The sequence below is a fragment of the Sminthopsis crassicaudata genome, chromosome 4 (genome assembly GCF_048593235.1).
Source record: "Sminthopsis crassicaudata isolate SCR6 chromosome 4, ASM4859323v1, whole genome shotgun sequence".
Classification (NCBI taxonomy): Eukaryota; Metazoa; Chordata; class Mammalia; order Dasyuromorphia; family Dasyuridae; genus Sminthopsis; species Sminthopsis crassicaudata.
This window is the reverse complement of record NC_133620.1, coordinates 71,786,467-71,807,688: the sequence shown is the minus strand read 5'-3', so window position 1 is coordinate 71,807,688 and position 21,222 is coordinate 71,786,467. Positions and strand designations below refer to the sequence as shown.

At 35.4% G+C, this 21,222-nt stretch overlaps 1 protein-coding gene across 2 annotated transcripts in view; it reads right to left on the bottom strand.

The window, feature by feature from the left end:
* DHX9 (DExH-box helicase 9) overlaps window positions 1-20,801 on the bottom strand; it is a 39,415-nt gene extending 18,614 nt beyond the window's left edge. Inside the window, exons 1-15 of one of the 2 annotated variants that reach the window (XM_074308547.1) lie at window positions 20,664-20,801; window positions 19,241-19,368; window positions 18,512-18,652; window positions 17,143-17,248; window positions 15,291-15,418; window positions 14,524-14,672; window positions 11,801-11,847; window positions 8,646-8,782; window positions 8,050-8,139; window positions 7,804-7,965; window positions 7,586-7,663; window positions 7,055-7,246; window positions 4,629-4,770; window positions 3,161-3,243; window positions 1,176-1,332 (exon numbers count right to left, since the gene is read on the bottom strand). In XM_074308547.1, the coding sequence (XP_074164648.1) occupies window positions 1,176-1,332; window positions 3,161-3,243; window positions 4,629-4,770; window positions 7,055-7,246; window positions 7,586-7,663; window positions 7,804-7,965; window positions 8,050-8,139; window positions 8,646-8,782; window positions 11,801-11,847; window positions 14,524-14,672; window positions 15,291-15,418; window positions 17,143-17,248; window positions 18,512-18,652; window positions 19,241-19,351 (1,723 nt within the window). In that variant the 5' untranslated portion in view covers window positions 19,352-19,368; window positions 20,664-20,801. Of the gene's footprint in view, window positions 1-1,175; window positions 1,333-3,160; window positions 3,244-4,628; window positions 4,771-7,054; window positions 7,247-7,585; window positions 7,664-7,803; window positions 7,966-8,049; window positions 8,140-8,645; window positions 8,783-11,800; window positions 11,848-12,678; window positions 12,808-14,523; window positions 14,673-15,290; window positions 15,419-17,142; window positions 17,249-18,511; window positions 18,653-19,240; window positions 19,369-20,663 lie in introns of those variants that run through there. The other variant, XM_074308548.1, reaches the window with a different exon arrangement.
* Window positions 20,802-21,222: the final 421 nt, after the last annotated feature.

Here is a 21,222-nt window from a genome sequence, read left to right as displayed (position 1 = left end):
ATGCATATAAAATAAAAATTTAAAAATGTAATATAAAATAAATGTCAAATGCAAATCAAAATGTACTATTAATAATAAATCATAATTCTGCAACATCCACAATCATTATGAGACTATATGGGGATGCAATCAGTTAAAAAAGCTGGAAAATAAATGACTGTTTTCAAGCAATGGTTAGAAAAAGTTACAGCTAAAACGACTTTACTACTTTTTTTTTTTCATTTTTTTTTGTTTCATTCTTTTACTGCCTCCACTTAATGTATTTTGTTGTTCAGACGTTTATAACTCTGTGACCCATTTGGGGTTTTCTTGGCAGAAATATTGGAGTTGTTTGGCCATTTCCTTCTCTAGTTCATTTGAGAAATGAAAAAAAAAAAAAAAAAAAAAAGAGGCAAACAGGATTAAGCTACTCGTCCAGGATCACATAGTAAGTCTAAGGCCAGATTTGAATTAAAAAAGAGCTTTCCTGATTCCAAGCCCATTGCTCTATCCACTTCACCACCTACCTGCCCATCTATTTATATATGTTAGACATTATTGTGCCACTTAATCCCATCTTTTTGTGGACTAAGGAAAAAAGAAAGTCCAACTTCCTTAAAGTGATGCAATAAATGAAGCAGAGCCAAGACTAAGGCCCTGATTTCATGAATCTTAAATCATTGGTTCTTAAGAATTTTAGACCACACTTGTCCTCACTAATTTTACAAATTAAATTTCTACTGCCACTATCAGTACTGTGACTTCAACTTCTTTACCTACCATAAGAAATATATGTTGTACAGAAATAATGCTGTGTAACTGCGAAGGCAATTAACCTCTAACACTGTTATCTTCAATATTTATTAGCATAAGAGCAACTAGGTGGTAGAGTGGATGCCAGGCTGGGAGTCAGGAAAGATCTTCCTTTCCCTTTGGGGTTCAAATCTGGTCTCAGACACTTAGTGGCTGTATGATCCTAGACAAGTCAAGTCAACCTTGTCTATACCTCAATTCCTCATCTGTAAAATCAATTGAAGGAATCAGCAAACCACTCCTGGATCTTTGTCAAGAAAACAGAGTCATATTAAGACTGAGAAAAATGTATCAGTATCACTATATGATGAAGAAGTTTTAAACAACAATTTACAAAAGAAAAAAAAGAAGACCAGGTATTGAATTTCAGTTTAATAGCTAACCTTGAACTGGGTAAGTTCTTCCAAAAACTTCGATGATAGGACAATTGAAGAAATATTCACAGAACATGCTGGTGTCAATGGTGGCAGACATGAGGACAATGCGCACTTCTGGATAAGCCTGTACTACATCCCTTAACACCACCAAAAGAAAGTCAGTCTGTAGAAATTGGAGAGCAAGAAGGCAGAAAAAGAACATATCACTATTTTTAATACCAAAACTATTTAGTTAAACCTACTCCTCATTAAAGTCTTAGTATTTCTGTCCCTGGTCATTTATATTATTTCTTGAAAAAGTTATATAAAGATGTAAAATCAATGAAAATGTTTTCATGTCCTACAAGTGACTTATAACAGAGCAACATACTTCACCTCCAGTCAACAGTATTTTCAAGGCTGGCAGATTCTGTAACAATGTGGTATGATAAATTGGATGTTATGATGAATATATTTCATATCTCCAGAAAAATGATTCAATAACTTTATTTGGAAGAATACCAAAATGTGATTCAAATCAAACAAATATGTAAGTCAGGACACACCAAATAAGTTTATGAAGATAAAAAAAGGCCAGCCCTTCACTTTTAAGAATTCTTTCAAAATGTCTGTCTTTAAAAAACATTCTGAGAAAAAAAAAAAAAAAAAAAAAAAACATTCTGAGAAAGGTTAAGAATTCCTGAATCAAGTAAACAGGCAAAATAACAGTAATTCTGAAATAATGACTATGAAGAAAATTCATGATAAAACATGTGGACAAACATAGCTTAGATGAAATGTTTTAAAACTCCAAGGAAAATAGACAAAACACAATATTGATTTTTCTGTGAAATCAGGCTTATGCAAAAAGCTGAGATCTTGTGCCTTATTCTTAAACTAAAAAAATTCTTTTGGTCACAAATTCTGTGAAATTTTTTGCCAAATATGATATTTATCATAAGTAGAATGGCACAGTTTATGTGCAATGGGATTATCAAAGATCCCTTTTATGATATAAAATAGCTGGGTGAGCAGCTATTCAACCTCTCTGTGCCTCAAAGAAATTACCAGGATTTTTATTCTAATGCATGGATGAATTGCAATATGTAAAGAGTTTCTATACATGATAAAATCACGGATCTTCTGTGTATGATAATAATCTACTTGATGATGACATAACTATGACACTTGAGAATTACTCAAAATCAAACCCATTTTCAAGAAATAAAGATCTGTCACCAATGAATTATAATTCAAAAGAAGGTGAGTTGTTACTGAACTATTTAGAAGAGATGAATTCAATATAGAGAATGAGACATCTTAAGACATTTCAATTTGGGAATTTGTTTTACTTGAAATATTTGTTACAAAGATATTTCATCTCCCCCTAATTTTAGTGGGGAAGCAAAGTAGGAGAAAATATTAATGTTTGCTATGAAAATAAAATTTAATTGAACAACATAGAATATATTTAGACCTTTGTCTGGAAAGTCTAACACCATCTGGTTAGAACAACTATATAGTTTCCAAAGGACACTATTTTGAAAGAGACAATAATCATCAAAAGGTTTTTTTTTTTAAATGAGCTTATTATTACTTCAATTACACTTCATAATTTACATCAATGTAGAAAATGACTAAAACTTATAATGAAAAATTGCTTTTCTAAGTCTAAAAGAAATTTTAAAATAACCAGCAATAAAATAGTATCAACTATCAAAATCCATGGTTAATAACCTGTTGGAAAAAAATATACACCACTCCTTTATGAAATGTCAAAATCTAAAATACGAGATCTTGTTCAACAGGTCAGACAACCTCACATTAAGGACAAATTTTTAAAGATGAGATAATATGCACCTTTAGAAAATAAGGAAATTTCTACCATAGCTATATATAAAACATATATATATATATATGTTTATATATATATAAACATATAGCTATATATAAAGCTATATGTTTTCTTTGATAAAAGTTGAGGATAAGGGAAAAACCTCAAAATTACTTACATTAATGTCTCTTTCATGGATTTCATCTACAATTACATGACTGATTCCACGGATGCCTGCTTCTAATTTCCTCAGTAGTACACCTTGGGAGGAAAAAATTTCAGAATAAACTGAGTTGTCATTGATTGATGTTTAAAAGTATACCAATGTTAGTTCAATCACATGTTCAATCCCTAACTCCAAGACAGCCTAGCTGAATGACCCTAAGCAAGTCAATTAACCTGAGCATCTCAGTTTCCTTGATATCATTTAGCTTATATGGCTGTTTTGAGGATCAAACAAGCAAACATGTGCGGTGCTCTGCAAACATAAAAGTACTATAAATACGCTAACTATTATTAGATAATATTAATGGAATTTAAGAAGGACCAGAGTTCAAATCTGGTCTCAGACACTTAACACTTCCTAGCTGTGTGACCCTGGGCAAGTCACTTAAACCCAGCCTCAAAAAAAAAAAAAAAAAAAGAAAGAAAGAAAAATTAGATGTACAATGACAATTCCAAATCTTATATATAAACCAGTATTATGAACAGAAAAAGACAAAAATCCAAAGATATTCAAGTGGTTGGAAAATGGTAGCAAAAATGAAATGAAAGCTTGTATTGGAAAGTCCAAATAAAGTCAGTTTCATTTTTATTTTCTCTAATTTAAGCATGTCCAATAGGTTTATTGCATATTCTAGTAGAAATGAAATCATTTAACAGAATGAAAACTGGAAAAAACCTCAGTCTATTCAACCTATAAGTTGAAAAAGGATGCTCCCTCCAATATACATGACAAGTGGTGATCCAACAAAGATGTGCAAAAAGACCAAGTTATTCATTATCTCAAGTCAGCCCAGTCTGTAGGCTAATTCAAAATGATAGCAAGATAGCTGAATGTTACATTTTTTATTCTCAGATGAAATTCCAAACCAGGGTTCCCAACACTACTATTTTCAACATCTTTTGACACGTTAGTGTAAGACTTTATAGAATCAAGAAGCCTTCAATCTTGTCACATTTATTCCCTCCTTTATGTGATTTTAGACACCTCTAAACCTCCCATCTGTAAAGTAAAGGAATATGTGATAAGTAGCACATGCCTATAATTCCTGCTACAAAGGAAGACTGAGATTATGAATCACTTGGGCTAGGAAATGACCAGTTGGGGGAATCACACCAAATCTGGTACTCATGTAGTCACCCCTGAGGGAAGGAATGAAGGAGAACACCATCAGAGTGCCCAAAGAGAGGTTGACAGATCCAAGCCAATCAGAAGAACAAGACAAAGATTTATGAAAGGCAACTGAATGTGCAGACTGAGGTCCAGTCTCAATAAACTAAGGAGAATGGACTAGAACTAAGGCCCCTTTCACCTCCAGTTTACCATTCTATGACACTTATCTATTTCTCTTAGGGTCAAACTACAATTTAACTGTAAGATAATGACAAGACAAAGTCAAAAACTCCAAAAAGCCAGTACGAACCTACAGTACAGAACATAATACTGGCATGAGGCCGGGGAAGCACGGACTCAAATCGTACACTGTAGCCACAGCTTTTCCCAGGTTCTTCTCCTCTCTCATAAGAAACACGTTCTGCCACAGAAACTGCACTGATTCTCCTTGGCTGAAGAGAAAAAGTAAAATGAAAATTAACTCATTCAATCATTTTGTTTCAACTGCTATGTATTTCAGAATTATTAAAATTTGTTGCACAAAACATTTTTTTTTTAAAAAGGAGATCTAGGACAAGGGGAAAAAACCTTATGATGCAAACATTTTTTTTAATATAAAAATTATCTAGCATTAATTAATCAAAGCACCATGCTTTATGTTGTAAAGGAATCTTTTGCATGGGAAAACCCACTGCATATGTCAAACAAGTAATCCTTGAAATGCTATGATATTTTACCACTAAATTTAAAGATGAGAAACAAATATGAAATGCAGAAATTGAGAATTCAAGTTTATGGAATTTTTGAGTGTCCCAGTGTGACCCAACAAATTTTAAAAGGATAGCCAGAATACGTGGCTTTCTCAAAACAAAGTTATGGTTCATACTATAGAAAGATAGTTTGATGGGACTTTTCCTAATACTGGTTAATCCTGCTTTACTAAGTAAGAACTTGTCTGGAGACAAGATGAGAGCTATTCTCTCCTATGTAATTTATCCATAACTGTGCTAATGCTAAAAAACTGGAAAAACAAACACCAATGAAATATCTAAAAATATGCTCACAAAAGAACAAATTTAGAGGGGATGGCTAACATTAAGACAATTTTTTTTTAATAATAGCCTTTTATTTTCAAAACATATGCAAAGATAGCTTTCAACTCGTTACAAAACCTTATGTTCCAAATTTTTTTCCTTCCATTCCCAACTCCTCCCCTAGACAGCAAGTAATCTAATTTATATTAAACATGCAATTATTCTATACATATTTCCATATTTATCATGCTCACATGAAAAATCAAATCAAAAAGGAAAAAAATGAGAAAGAAAACAAAATGCAAGCAATAACAACAAAAAGGTGGAAATACTATGTTGTGATCCATATTCAATCCCTATAGTCCTCTTTCTGGATGCAGATGGTTCTCTCCATCACAAAGGACTTTTCAAAAGTTGTATATAATAGAGATTTGTGATTTAATACACAAATCCTTTTTGTTGTGTATAGAAATGCTCATATTGATGTTTGCCAAATACAGAACAAAAGCAAAATTTTTCCCTAAAGATCTACATGTCTCACTAGACTTTCAATTAAATGAGTCAACACAATGATATGGCTTTTCCAAAAATTAGTTCTCCAAAATAATATCAATGTACTCACACTACTTTAAATGACATCAGGAATCATTTCTTGTTGCTATGTACTAGGAGGGACAGAGGTACACTGGAGTTATTTGCAGTGTCTGAATAGCACATCACATGAACAATGTGTAAAGAACTTAGGGAACAAGAGGTGGGTAGGTAGTGTTTTTGTGCAATCCTCAAATATTTTTTTACTCCAGGGATCAAAAGTAAAACTCATAAATTAAATATACAAATTCTAACTGAATATCAGGACAGAATTGTCCAAACTGAAAAGGACTGCCTCATCACTGGAAATACCCAAAAAGAATGATTCCGAGTTTGGATTTTTTCACCTCAAGTTTTATTTCATATTTTTGTTTGTCCATATATAATGTAAACTTGGGGAAGGGACTGTTGTTTTAATTTTTTTATATACTAAGTGGCTAATAAATGCTTTTTGAATTGGAAAAGTCATGAGTCCCCTCAAAAGTTAACTTAGATTTTTCCAGATGAAGCAGTTCCTATTTCATCTTGATGAAAGTAATGATATTCTTATCATTTTTTATAACCTGGGGCTTTCTCTTCTTTGGCTTTGGAATTATTTTTATCTCCCTTGCACCAATTATTTATGTAATTTTTTGCTAATCATTGGAATTTATAAATTCTTTGGGCAAGGCTTGTGCCATTTATCTCTGAATTCCCAGTTACTAACTCAAAAGTCCTGAAATAGAAGACACCTTTAAAATTCATAGGACATTCAATCAAATCTAACAATATACTTCCAAAGGATTAGTAGCAATACTAATGTGAAAGCAATCAATAAGACATGAACTACATTACAAGAAACTCAGTCAGCATTTAGGCATGTTTGGTATTGAAGGGAAAAAAAGGAATTCTCTTTTTCTCTTTCCCTTAGCTGGGGATTGATTTCAACAAACTAAAAGTGTGTTTTTCATCCTAAAAGGATTATTTATATTCAAACAGAATCCAAGACTCATATGAGTCCACTTTTTCACATGGATGGTCATTCATTTAAAGATGAGTAAACATGAGACACTGTATCCTAAAACTTAAATTAGATTTTAATACTCAAGACATGCCACTTGGCTTAACTTACCTGAGTCACTACTATATTACATTCAGCTGCTCGGTTGTTTTGAATACATTCATCCAAAATATACTGAGGAACCTGTGTAGTTTTACCACATCCAGTGGCACCACGAATAATGACAACTGAATTTTGATGGATTGCCCTCAAGATTTCATTCTCAAACTTCTTAACAGGCAGCATCTCTCTCTCCTGAAGGATCTAAAGGGGAAAAGAGGAAGGTCTGAATAATCTTTTACCTTTGTTTTTAAACCAACACTGCTATAACTCCCATATTCTTTTAATGACTGGCACCCAAAATAAGTAAGAGCACTTAATCCACTGGACGACAGATCATGCCATTTCACTAATAAAAATCTCCTGCAGTGCTGAAGACCTTATCTTCTAATCCAGTTAAAGTTCCTCCCAAAAGGGAAGAATTTCAGAGTTAGAATCCAGTAACTTCCCAAGATGCTTTATAATAAAGAAGAAAACACACTCTATGTTTAAGGAAATTCTAAAGCCCCGATCATTATTTTCTAAATATACTTGCAGACTTACTGCCTGTAAATCATGATCCTGTTCCAGCTGGTACATTAGTTCGTTCTTCAGGTCCATGCTTATTTGTTCAGGAGTGGCCTGGATAATACAATGAAGGTACTGGTCACAACTGATAAAATAACTTCACTAGAGAGTTTTACAAAAAAAAAAATTATATTTAAGTTTGAATGAACACATGGTTTTCAATAGTTTATTTTCTAATATCATACTGTACTCACATAAGCCAAAGGGCCTTCATCGATGTTGCTACTAGTCCACGGATTCCAGTTAGACTGAGGCGGTGACCAGGGAACAACCCCAACTTGATTTTGTCGCTGTGATGGTTCAAAAGTGGCTAGTTTGCCAATATTGAGTATAACTGGAAAATTAGGATCTTCAGGCTATGGGTTTAGAAAAACAAGAAGTCATATGTCATACATATATGTTCACCTGACTAGAGTAAAGCACAAAGTACTCATACTTACTGGGGGCTGGATTTCTAGGCACAACTCCTGAACAACATTTTGCAGCTGATGTTCTAAGTCCTGAGATAGATTAACTGTGTAAGGTTCGACCTGTGAAAATGCATTACAATGACCATGAACTCCAAAGCTCACAGACTACACTGAATGATCTATTTATAAATTACTTCACTAATATAATTTATTCAACAATTATTTATGCTCAGTGCCATCCCTTATATGTAAGAAGTATTTATTAATATTCCTGTAGCAACTGGTAGGGCCAATTTTATTCCTTAGAACAACACAATTCGCACAATATTCTTTTTTTAATCAAAGTTGGTTCCTTATCAATTCCTAGGAAGAACAAAAGGAGGGAAAATCTGATACCTCAAAGATTACATATGTGGAGCTGGAAGGGTGTTTAGGATCTTCTAATTACAACCCTTTCATTTTAATGATGAGGAAACTAAGACCCACAGATATTAAGTGACTTAAGATCACAAATAAGCAACAACAGCAGCTGGATTTGAACTCAGATTCTGATTATAAAACCAACTTTTTACTACATTACATTCTTAAGTAGAAAACCCTCATTCTTTTTCCTCTGCATTACTCACCGTCTCTCCTTCCTTCTTCTTTGTTAGTCCAGAATAAGCTTCAACTACCCCAAGATGGTAGAGCTGCCTAACGAGGGACAGTGCACAAGATTGGGCTGCCAGCTTTTTATTTGAACCATGTTCACGTGCAAAAATCCCTGTAACACAACAGTATGCTTTAATATCTACAAAGACACTGTTGAGTCAACAGGCTTCTTGCCGAGTAACTAGTATTTACTATGTTCAGAAGCACCATTTAGACAGTATTACAAGGCACATAGCACAGGAAGGAATTTTCCTGGCTAATTAGTTAACCAAAACTTGTCAGTTAACTTCACAATATAGTACCATCTTAGATATAAAACATAATTTAAATAAGCAACCTGATTCTCTAGTTCAAATCATTACTATGAAAACATATGGCATTAAAAAAATAAGAACATAAACATAACCCTATTTAATGGCCAGATCACTTCAATTAACTCTGCTAAAGATGACAGGTATCAAATCAAGTACAGGGACACTGCTGCATTTTTTTTTTTCAAGGCAGAAAAGATTACATATTTTCCAAAAGCCATTTCAATATTCTATTCTATCAAGAATTCTTCTGTTTAACTAATTTAAATAGAAGTTCGAGTTAAAAAAATCATAATTTTGATAGGAGCCTCAGAAGTTCACATAGTCAAACTCTCTCAGATGAGAAAGAGATGAGAAAAAAGTTTGAGAGATTAAAAGACTTACACAGTCATACTATTAGAATTAGAACATGGACCACTTGACTCCCAATCCAGCATTCATTTTCATTTACAACTCTTATTCATGTAATGCTTTAAGATTTTACAAGAGAATTTCTTCAAAATAAGGGGCAGTGAACACAAGTATATCTAGATTACAAATAAAACCTGAGGCCAAAAAAGTTAAATGACTTGCCCATGGTCACAAAACTAGTAAATGTGATAAAGGCATTCCTTGAGAGCTGTCTGCATATTCAGCATAAATACAATAATCACATTAGCAATTTTTCTCAAGCAACCCTAAATGATTTGGTGTTTGTTTCAAAGATCTAAATGCTTATTATTTTTTTTTAAACTTTTATGGCTTTCCTCTGAAGCTTAAATTATGTCACCCCAGCATCAATTAGTAGGGACAACTAGAAACATTACAATCATCTCAAAGTTGGCCCAGAACAAGCACTTGTGATAGAGAGAGGGTCCACTCATAACTGATCTTGGCACCTTGCTTACCTTTACTCTCCCCAGACTGCTAACTCAGTCATTTCTTGTCCACCATCATCGTTAATCCTTTATTCTGAATTTTAAGAAATGAAATAGACTTAAGAGATAATTCAGCTCAACTCTCTGATTCCATAGATGAAGGAATGCCTAGGAAGATTAAACACCCATCATCCAAGGTTGTAGCTGGTTAGTGGCAGAGCCAGAGCCTTGAGCCTAAAAGCTAGGTTTGTGTGGTTTTATTCTACTTTTTCTTGTACTATATGTGGGTTAATTATGAACATGGAAACAATTTATTTAACTACATGTGAACTGAGATTACCCACAAAGTTTCAACAAACTCTATAAAACTTAATGTCATCTAAATGAGTATCTTTTCTGTTCTCTCAAATTGAAATAAAAATCTATTTGGGGTAGATCATCATTAGCTTTTATATGAAAGAGGAATTAATTGGCATGGAAAGTTTATTTAACTTGACAAATGAGTACAAAAATTCTGTAATTAAAAAAAAAAGTCTAAAGAGGGAAAGATACCAACACCAAGAAACAGGTCAACTAAAAGAATCAAAGGGAAAAAATGTCTTAGTGTCAATTTTTTTTAAAAGTTACTACACAGGGCAGCTAGATGGCACAGTGGATAGAGTACTAGCCCTGAAGTCAGGAAGACCCGAGTTCAAATCTGGCATAACACAATAGCTGTGAGACCCTGGGCAAGTCACTTAACCCTAATTGTCTCAGAAAAAAAAAAAAGAGTTACTACATTAACACTAACAATCACTAAAGTAGACAATGAATTTTGACATAAGTGTTAACATGGACAAAATTAGGAAGATACAGAAATTATTATTTTGATTACCAAATCCCAGTAATGAGCTCAAGAATGGTCTAGTCATATCTGAGTATCAGTATACCTATAATCTCTAAAAGCAGAGGAAAAAAGAGCTTTTATTTTCGCCCAGGTGGTTTCACAAATTTAGTCTTGTCCATTTAGTAAAATCTGATACCTTATTTCTTTAAAAGCAGTTTACCTTATCATTCTTGATATTTGTCAAAATTACTGGCAATCCTCTCTTCATTCAGCCTAAGCAAACTGTAGTCTACCAGTAGCTACTTACATTTAAGTCCTTGCTGACCAAGGGTCCTCTCATGTGATCTCCCCCCCCCCTTTTTTTAGTCAGCCCATAAAGAGAAAATTACAAAAACTCTCTTCAATGTCATAAGTAACACTGAATTATTTCATCTAAGGTCATTGCTCTCAAAAATTTTGCCTCTTTTCCTTTGCTATTAGAGAATATTCTGCACCACATATAGTAATCTCTTTGATTCTCTTCTGGGTTCAACGATTCAATATGCCTAAATAATCAATTAAAACAGTGACTGTTTAAAGAGGATACACAGTAAGGAAACTCAGATTTTTCCTTTGAAGGTGAAAGATTAGCAGATATGAAAATCTGTAACACTGTCACTCTTTCACTCCACTGATATACTACATAAATGATATACTCATAATTATTTCAACATACAATGAGGCTCTACTCTATCTCTAAATTTCTGTAATAAATACACTACTATAGTACATACTATAGTGAAGTAATTGATTGATGGCAACAAAGGTCAATAAAGTATCTTAAAGAGGCAGCATAATAAACACTCTTGAGTGCTGACTTAAAAGTCAGCAGATCTGAGTCTGAACCCTTCCTAACAGACTAGTTTTGTGACCACAGGAAAGTCTCTAAACTTCTCCAGAGTCTCAATTTCCTCATCTATAAAGTAAGGATAGTTAACAGCTGTAATACTTACCTCATAGGATTTTTTCAACTAATAAGTTTCCAACTTGACAGAATCTATGTCAAGTAGTTTGTAAACCTTAAAGCAATACAGGAATGCCAGTTATTATGAACTGTTAATACCAGCCTAAAAAAGCAGAGGAATAGAAGCACTTACTTCTGCCCAGTTGCTTGACATAAATGGTCATTTCTGCAATAAAGCTCCTGTAACAACACATACACAAACATGGTTAGTGATTCCACTGCTAAGAAAGACTGAACCCAGGGTTCCCCAAACAGCCAGGCTTTCCAACTGCTTAGGCAAATCTTGGCAAAACCCCACTGTAAACAAATTTACTCCTGTTCAACCCTAGAACAAATTATGTGCATTAGCCTCAAATAATACAACACAGTACGAGACAACTGTAGTCTATATGAAGAACCAATTGTTCTTGAAAAGAAATAATCTGGGTTTTGGTTGTTTATTTAACTCCAATCCCAAAGAAAAGAGTGAACAGCCAGCATGGCTTCAGCGCAAAAAGAGCTTTCCACATGGCCTGGGACTAAGGAATAAAAGCAGGCTGACAATTCTTCTGCTAATGTAGACTGTGGTTCTTTCAACAAGATTCCTCTGTGTGATACAGCCTACTATTGACTGTAGCAGTGACCTGTTTAGAGACAAAACACATACTCGAGCACGCGCACACACACCCACACAGAGGCTGCACATCAGTGGCTCCAGAGAGAGACACGATTCTGGGATCTGCCTGCAGTTGGAAGTAGCCCTTGATAGCACACAAAGCACCAGTGATATTCCACTAATATAGTGTCCTGGAGAATAAAAATAAAAACCAGTTTCTAGGAACTATATCTGAACTTGGCTAAGGAATTATAGGGCATCAATCCAGGGTTTAAAGAAGCTGCCCTCTGAAAACTTTTCTGGCACTTTTCCTACTCAGGTGGGACCTAGCCTTGACGTTGTGCTGTGAATAAAACAGGTTTCTTGAGGCTTTAAAACCAATGTTAGACTCCTTCCTGTACCACTTGTGAACTGACCTTCAGGCACAGCGGCTTCATGGGTCAAAGGCCACTGGCTCTCAGGGGCACAACATCCACCCTTTCATTAATGACACCGATGCCAGTATGTTTCTCAGCCAGGCTTATAGTCAGCACTCAATCTCATTCTCCTCCACCTAGGGGGAACAGCGACACCAGAAATCAGTTTACAATAGTCTCCCATGTGATTGCTTAGTACGGCCTAAGCAGCAGCACATGTGTGATTAACACAGACCTCTGGTGTTGCTGTCTGCTATGCTTTTGGTATAGGACATAAAGAGTCATGCCCATGATTGTTAGTGGATCCCCCAAATTGTTTGTTTCCCATTTGCTGCCTCTTAAATTCACATTCTTTGTATCAGAAGTTACTTATAAAATATAATGAAACCATATTTACAATAATGAGCTTCAGTCACACTTGTGAACCTTATTAAAGCCATCAAGCGTTAAGCTCATTCAATTCTGATGCAAAAACTAAATATTCTTTCTCTTCCAGGGAAGAGAACCAAATCATTAAGAATGAAGATTCACGTCTTTCCTTTTTACATACCTTCTTAGTCCATCATTATTTTAATCTTCTGATACCAGAAAAAAAGTTTTGAAATTTCTTAGGATTAAACAAAACAGTTGGGGGGAGCCATGCTTTCAACATAGCATTTAGATACTTTTTATTCAGAAATTTATTTCAATTTTTCTTTTGGGCTTGCAATATGCATCTCAGGGAGTCATACCCTATAAATTTAATTTCCCTTGCCTTTTTCAAGGAAAATCTTACAATGTACAAATTTTGAAAATTTTGAAAGACAGCCAGATATTACTGGATATGCCAGAGTGTATTTTCATCACAACCTCCCCACTTTCCACAATATGCTGCTCCCCATAAGAGTCTAATCCATACGAGCCTTCCTGGGAGTAATAATTAATACACCCTGGAATGCTCTCTGGAAGAACAGCAAGCAGGCTGAGAAACATACTGTCACCACCACAACCACCTCCCCCTTACATTCACCATTATAACAATACTGCCACACACAGGAGGCCTAGAGCATAGATGACTTTAACATAACCTTAACCACAAGGCTTCACCAAATCTAGCTTTTATTGTTACAATTCTGATAATCAGCAATAGATTTTTGAAAAGTATTCAATGTCATTATCAAGACTACTGAGGGAGCTACCTCTAAAATCCTCATGAAAACAGCCCAGCAACTAACATAGACAAAACCATAAGCCCCTACATATGCCAATTAAACACACATGCAAAAACAAGGCTTTCCTTAATCACCTTTCAAACAAGGCTCTCAATCTTAAGAAGACTGGCCACTTTGAAAGTGGAAAATGTTAAAGTGCCATTTGGTTGCACATCCAGGTGCAATCTAACCTATGTTTGGGAAACCTAAGTAGTTAAAAAAAACAATGGAAATACCACTTTAAAGGTCACCGCTGACCATCTAAAACGGCCAGGCTGTGATGAAGGTCAGTGGAAACCAACAATACAGGCATTATCTTTTTAAGTCAGCCAGGACCAAACCATTCAGATCCACCAACTTTTGTCTCCAATCCCCCAAATCAGCACCTTTAAGGTCTGACATCACAGACAGCATTTCTGCTGAGAAATGGACTTCTATCACATCTAAAGTCATGTTTTCCAAATGCCGACATGACAACTTGAACATTAAAGACCAATGGAAATTCTTGTACTAAGTAAAATATCTTTTCAAATGTCACCTTTGCTGATCCAGGTACCAAACCAGCCAAACATGTACACAAAATAGACTTCAACAATATTATCCCCTAAACTTAATTCTAACTTTCTATAAAAGGGAAAGAGCGAAACAAGCAAACCTGTTGTGATCAGGACCCACTTGGGTGTATTTATATTCTCCCTGGACCTTCTCTTTTTGGAAAAATTGATTCAGCCGAGCCTTAGCATTTTCCAAGGTCCAGTTTCCATGAAGACCAGCATTTAAATCTACTTCTTCTGATTCCAGAGTCTAAGGAGTAAGACGATTATTGCAATTATAAATGGCTCCAGTTGTTACCTATGTTGTCCAAGTTTATATTCAACACTCTGAATAGTTTACTATTGTCAAACTGAAAGTTTATAACACTTTTGATGGTATACAAGTTTTAATCTGGTTCTAATATACTGTTAATGTCATAAAATAACATACCTAGAAAAAGTTTTTAAAAAATAAGACCAAAACTTTTCAACATTTTAGTTTAGCAGTTAGACAATTCTACCTTCAAAGATACTTAAATTAGCAGAATAGTAGGTCTTTAAAAGGTAATTTTTAGATTAGAGTTAGACTATTAGAGTTTATTACCAGATTAAATACTTTTACTAATTTTTCTTGACTAATTCCAGGTTTCTAATATACTTCCATACTTTTCAACCAAGTTATAGTCTAGTTGGAATCTACAATTGTATGAAGAATACTAATGAAATCAGATCTTTTGTGCTTAATTCTGTCTGAATGCAGTTAGTACATCAAGTGATTTCTCAAACTGCCATTTAAAAGAATTACCTATTTAATCTGTGAATATCATTAATTTTTAGCTAAGACCTCTAAAATAAATAATTTAAATAAAAACCAGAGAAGCAGGCCTACCGCTTGTGCTTCTTGTTCCTCCTTTCTGGAGTAGTAATCCTTTAAGTTGGCTCCACGATCCCATGTGCCACCTGGACCAGTACCAGGACCATAACCAGAGCCTCCAAGTCCAGAACCTGGGGTACCATCTGTAAAGAAAGAAATAGATTACTTTTCAGATAATATAAAAATGGGTGGCATAAACAGGGGAAAAATGCAATTAAATGTTTGAAAGAGAAAATTAAAAAGTAAAAGAATCTCACTAAAGTTGTGTCATGTATTTGGAGGGTGGGAAAAGTAAAGAAAAGGCAAAGTAGAGATCACTGAACTTTTGGAACTTGCAACAGATTCTTCCATAGATAGTAAAGAAGAATTTTCTGAGTAGCTCTTGGGAATTAAAAGTGTAGACACACAGGTACTTTCAAAACAAATGGCATTTTGTGCTTTACCTGAAGAAAAAAACAGCAGCAAGGGACTTGACTAAAGGGATATATTTAAGAAGTTATGTCAATGTGCAACAAAAGCAAAAAAATGCTATCTTCCTGGAGCATGTTATAAAAAATAAGCTAGAAAGCCTCTTTAGAACTGGCACACTTAAAACAAAACTGGCACACTTATATTTACCTAATTGTAGGAAATCAGAGGGATGAATCAGACTATAAAGCAGCTAGAAAAATCACTGAAGGGGAAAAACAAAAGTTGGAAGACTTAAGGAATGCTTTAATCACTGCATCTAATTAAAGCAGGATTGCTTTATCAAGATGAAGCAGATCTAAAGTAGTGAGGAGCTGATAAAGACTGTACCTGGAAATGGAATTTGGACTTTTGTTCCATGAACTGATAAAAAATGACAAGATCTCTGCCAACAATGAAAAGCACCTGACAAAGGTCAGAAGATACACATTTTCCTAGAATATCTAGATGGATCTAATTAAGAGACCTTCTAGAAGAAAGAAAATCATCTATATGTGAAAATCACCTTGCCAGACACCAGAGTAGCGGGTATAACAAAGGAAAAAGAAAAGCATCAATTCAAAAGTGAGTGTAATGTAAGTGGGGAAGAAATGGTCTCAGGAACATTTGGGGTATCCCCAAAGTTTAACTCCAATAAGACTTTGAGGATAACCTGCAAACAAGTAAATAACAAACAACTTGAGATTATTTCAAAGAGGTAAATTTCCACATCCCATTTGTTGGGGAAAGATAGCAGATCTTTGCAAGAGACTGAATATGGGGGTGAAAAAAAGAAAAATCAAGGATGACACTCAGAATACAAGCCTGAGGAACGGACTAGGAGGATAGAGTTGTCCTATATAGTTAATGGAAGGTAGGAGGTAGGTAGGTCTAAGGTGGAAAAGATAATTAAATTCTGTTTTGGACAGATTAAATTTAAGATGTCTACTAAACATCCAATTCAAGATACCTTGGAGATCTGGGATTGGAAGCAAGCAGAAAGGTTGGGGCAACTTAGGTAGATTTGAAGACAAAGAGATGGTAATTAAATCCACAGGAATTAATTAGATCAACATTAAGAGTTCTTCAAAAGTTACTTTGTTTTGGAACTAATGGAATTCCAATTTAGTGGGAACTTTCTAAATGGAAGAATAGATGTCCATTTGGTGAAAAATATTGTAATGAGAGTTTGGGCTGGACTAAAGAATCTTTAAGGTCCTTTCCACTCATTCAGTGATCTATTATTAAATTACTAAGTACTAAATATCATGCTAGACATCTTACAGAAAATCCTTAATTCACTATCTTAAAACACAACTGTAGCCTATCTATTATCTTTCTAAATAACAGAACTATACTGAGAAAGGAGTATTTTCAATAAGGGAAGATATATACAGACACACAAATTTATGACCCTTACCTGCTTGGAGAGCCAGATGAGGAGGAAGAGGTCCTCCCAAAGTAGTTGGTAAATTTCCACCACCACCCTCTGCTGAATCAGTTGTATCAGTAACAGGGGGTGCTATCTGCAGAAGAGAAAGCTATGAACTTAAGTGTCTTTAATTTCAAAAGGAATAGCCAATCCTTTTAAATCCTGGCTTAGAGGATTCTTGTGGTTAATTTTTATGACAAATTAAGTTTTCCTCATTATATTTGCTGTTAACAATGTTAAATATGTACTGTATCTTGAAGACTAACATTCTGGATACTCCTGCTTTCCTCAACTTGGTTAGCAACTGCTACAAAATAAAGGGGTCTGGGGGTGGGGGAAATCAGTTGAGATAATCTATTGTATTATAAAACAACTTCTTTATAAAGTATTACTTTGATGTCACTGATAGGGCCAAATCTACTTGCTAATAGTTCAAAATATAAAATGTCTTTTAATCACTATCTTGTATTCAAGTTCAGAATGGTACAGAGAAAGATTAATGGATTAGTAACATGAGGAAAGGACTAGAAAGAACAATTAAGAGGTTATTACAATAACTAGTCCAAGCAAGGGGAGCTAAAGGCCAGAATTAGAGGATGTTATAGTAAAGGAAGGATATAGGAAATATTGGATAGAATCTATTTTGGAAGTGGGAGGGGAGGGGAAAGTGAAGAATAAAAAAGTGCTGTCAAAATTTCTATTCTGGGTGAGAGAAAGAAAGAAGTAGGTTTTGTTTGGGAGGAGGATGATGACATAATTATATCAACAAAAGATGGAGAGAAGTTATAGTTAAGAAAGTATCAGCAAAAAAGAAACAGCTTAAGAAAATGGAACAAATGCTTATTTCCAACCACATTAAGTATAACAGATATATAGAAACCCCCCCCAAAGCTAAAACAGATTATTAATGTTACAATAAAAATATATTTTACTAACTTATTTTTTCATTTTGAAGCTCTTAATAAATATTATTTTGATAACATGTAATATATGAGAGAGAGGAATTCAGGAATTTCCCCAAGATTACAAAGCAGATAAAAACCGAAATGGAACCAAACTCAAATTTTTGAGACCTAATTCAAGCCTTTGCTGCTGTTTGTAGTGATGCTAAAGCATCTGAAGGAAAATTTTAAATCCTCAAAAGTAGACAAAATTAATATCCTAGAGCAGAGGTTCTCAAACTGTGGCCTGCTGAGGACGTTGATGCGGCCCACCAGGTTAATAAGAGCTTTTGTTTTTACTATAGTCCGGCCCTCCAACAGTCTGAGGGACAGTGAACTGGCCCCCTATGTAAAAAGTTCGAGGACTGTCTTAGAGTTTCTGCCATGTAATTGGGAAATGGCAATTTTATACTTACTCCAATAGCTGGGACTTCTTCACTCTTTACTTCATTCACTCGAACCAAATAGTTAACAAAATCTCTGGCAGCATTGCTCTGAGCATCTTTCTTATTGGTGGAATTGCCCATACCAGTATAATTAAAACCTTCCACTCGCACCTGAAACCCAAAACAAAACAAAACAAAAAAACCACATATACACAAAAAATTACTTCAAGAACTAATTTTTTAAATCTAGATATGAGCAAATGTTAACAATAGTTAATCTCTAGGATAGCGCTCTCTCTCTCTTTCTCTAGTTGATAGGCCAACTTTGTCTCTACAATGCTTGGCAATCTATAGATCCACTCAGGAAGGTGCCTGAACAACACATCAAACACCAAAATTTTAATAATCTAGTAAAAGAAAACTTCCTTTGTATTTTACAAAGCAAACATTTCTGCAGATAGTATATCAGAAGTACTTAAACTAATGGAAGTAGATTATAGAACAAATTACCAGCCAGTTGCACTTTCATTAGCCTTAATTCCCTTGTTCCACCCTACTGATAAATATTGGCATGAGACTTGCTTGTCTTTTAAATATTTCTAAGTTGACAATTCAGCATGTAGATACCCCCTCTTACCCTCTATACCCCACTTCTGAACTGTATTTCTCTAAATAGTTAGAAAGATAGGATTTCCCTTCTTTGAATTGAAATCTTATTTCTCAGAGATCTCATAAATCAGAATCATATTCTTTTAGTACCTCACACATGAATTTCTGTCTGTTCTTGTTCCCCACTGCTCTTATTTCATAGGTTGGGGTCATTTTTCTTTTCCCACACCAGGCATATAAGAAATTTTTGACGTCACCCATGATGTGTCTTGTTAAACCTTGAGAAAGAAAATGACAAAAATGTGAATAAATTCAAAACATCAGCCAAATGCCTATCACTATCATTCACGATGCACTTTAAGACAAAAGTACAGACTTGGTAAATTTTAAGAAATGTATATTGTTAGGATTCTTACATTTTGTGTCCCCTATGTTTTCATTCATGTCTATGTACAAATTTAGTAAGTTAATTTTGTATTTAGGGCATTAAATATATAAACTACAGATTCTGAATAGCTTTTAAAATTTTTCTCCTGTGTTATACTAGAAATCTTGTCGTTTCACACACCGAAGTCATCAGAAACATTTATTGATATGATACTCAGGGTACATCATTTTATATTATGAATAAAAATGAAGCAGTCACCTGAGAATTCTATACTAAAAGACATTGGATACCTGGCTGAGATACCTTGGGCTGAAATACCTGGGGGAAGGAGAGGTACTCAACTACATGGCATCAAAAAATCCCTTTGCATCTCTATTACTCAGTTTACAAAAAATTATTTTTTTTAACGTGTTTGTGAATTTACCAATTGTATAAGAGGTTTTTCTCGGCAAAAAATAAGGTTTTTACAGAGGACTCCACTGTAAAAGATAAAATATGCCAAAAACCTGGCCCCGAAACATGGGTATCTGAAAATCCTGAGAAATGACTTTTTTATGTTCCTGAAAAGGAAAATTTATGCTAAACTCTTACAACTATCATTTTCATTTGGTTAGCTACAAATCTAGTGGGGACCAGCCCTAATATTGCCACAAAATAAAGAGCTGGCCCATTGCAAAACTAACTCTACTGCTGACTTTGCTGTTTAAGTAGCTCAAGAGTCCTATTTATGTATTCAAACCAAACCAAACCAGAGTACTCCTCGACCAGGCCTGAGAGAGGTGTGGGAAAATGACAGCAACCACAGCTACAGGAATTGGTTACTGTGCGTATGCTACAGAGACTAAGAGTTCATTGGAAACAAACCATTGGACTTTTTATCTGAAAGAAAAAGTAGACAGCAGAGATACCTGACTCCCAAACACACATTTACTCCTCTCACCAAACTTGAGGTAGTAAAAAAAAGTCACTGAACTGGGGGAGAAGTACCTTACCGGCGCATGCGCATAGGCACGAGAACGCGCATGCACAGTAACATCCGGGACTCTGCGAAGGCTACCCCAGCCCCCACCCCTCACCCGCGCTTAGCGACAAAGCGGTAACTGCAGAGGAGCAAGAAAAACAACAACAGTCTCCGCCCACTCATTCTCACCACGACGAGAGGCGGGAGTGATTCCCCTTTCTTACCGTCTTTCTCCCCGTGTCCCCAAGTGCTGCTCTTCCGAAAGACGCGCGCGGCTCGGTTCTTTCAGAGAGGCCCCACAGACACACAGCTACTCGCGCGCAGCCCGTAGCGAAATGGCTCCTACTGCAGCGGAAGACGGGAAGCGGAAAGAAAAGTTGCGCGTGCGCTTAAGTGGCCTGGGGGGCGGGGAACGTGAGTAAAGACGCCAAAGGCGCGGTGGTGGGCGGGGTTAACTGGGAGAACGAAGCCAATAGGAAGAGCTTGCGTCTTGGGTGGGCGGGGCTATCACAAGGTAGAGCCCGTTATTTTTCTGGAGGCGGGGCCGATGTCCGTTTATGGCCCCTCCCTTGAGGGGAGGACCTTGGACATCGGACCCAGTCCTACTGCCTCAACTGAGGCCCGTTTTTGTGATCTTTTAAAATTACCTTTATAAGATTGCGTGCTAGTATTGGGCGAAGACAGGCCTAGGTTTTTCATGGAAAGAGCACAGGCCCAAGAAAAAGGCCAAGCCAGGCACCAGCTCACCACGTGACCTTGGGCGAGCTAGGCCTCAGTTTCCTC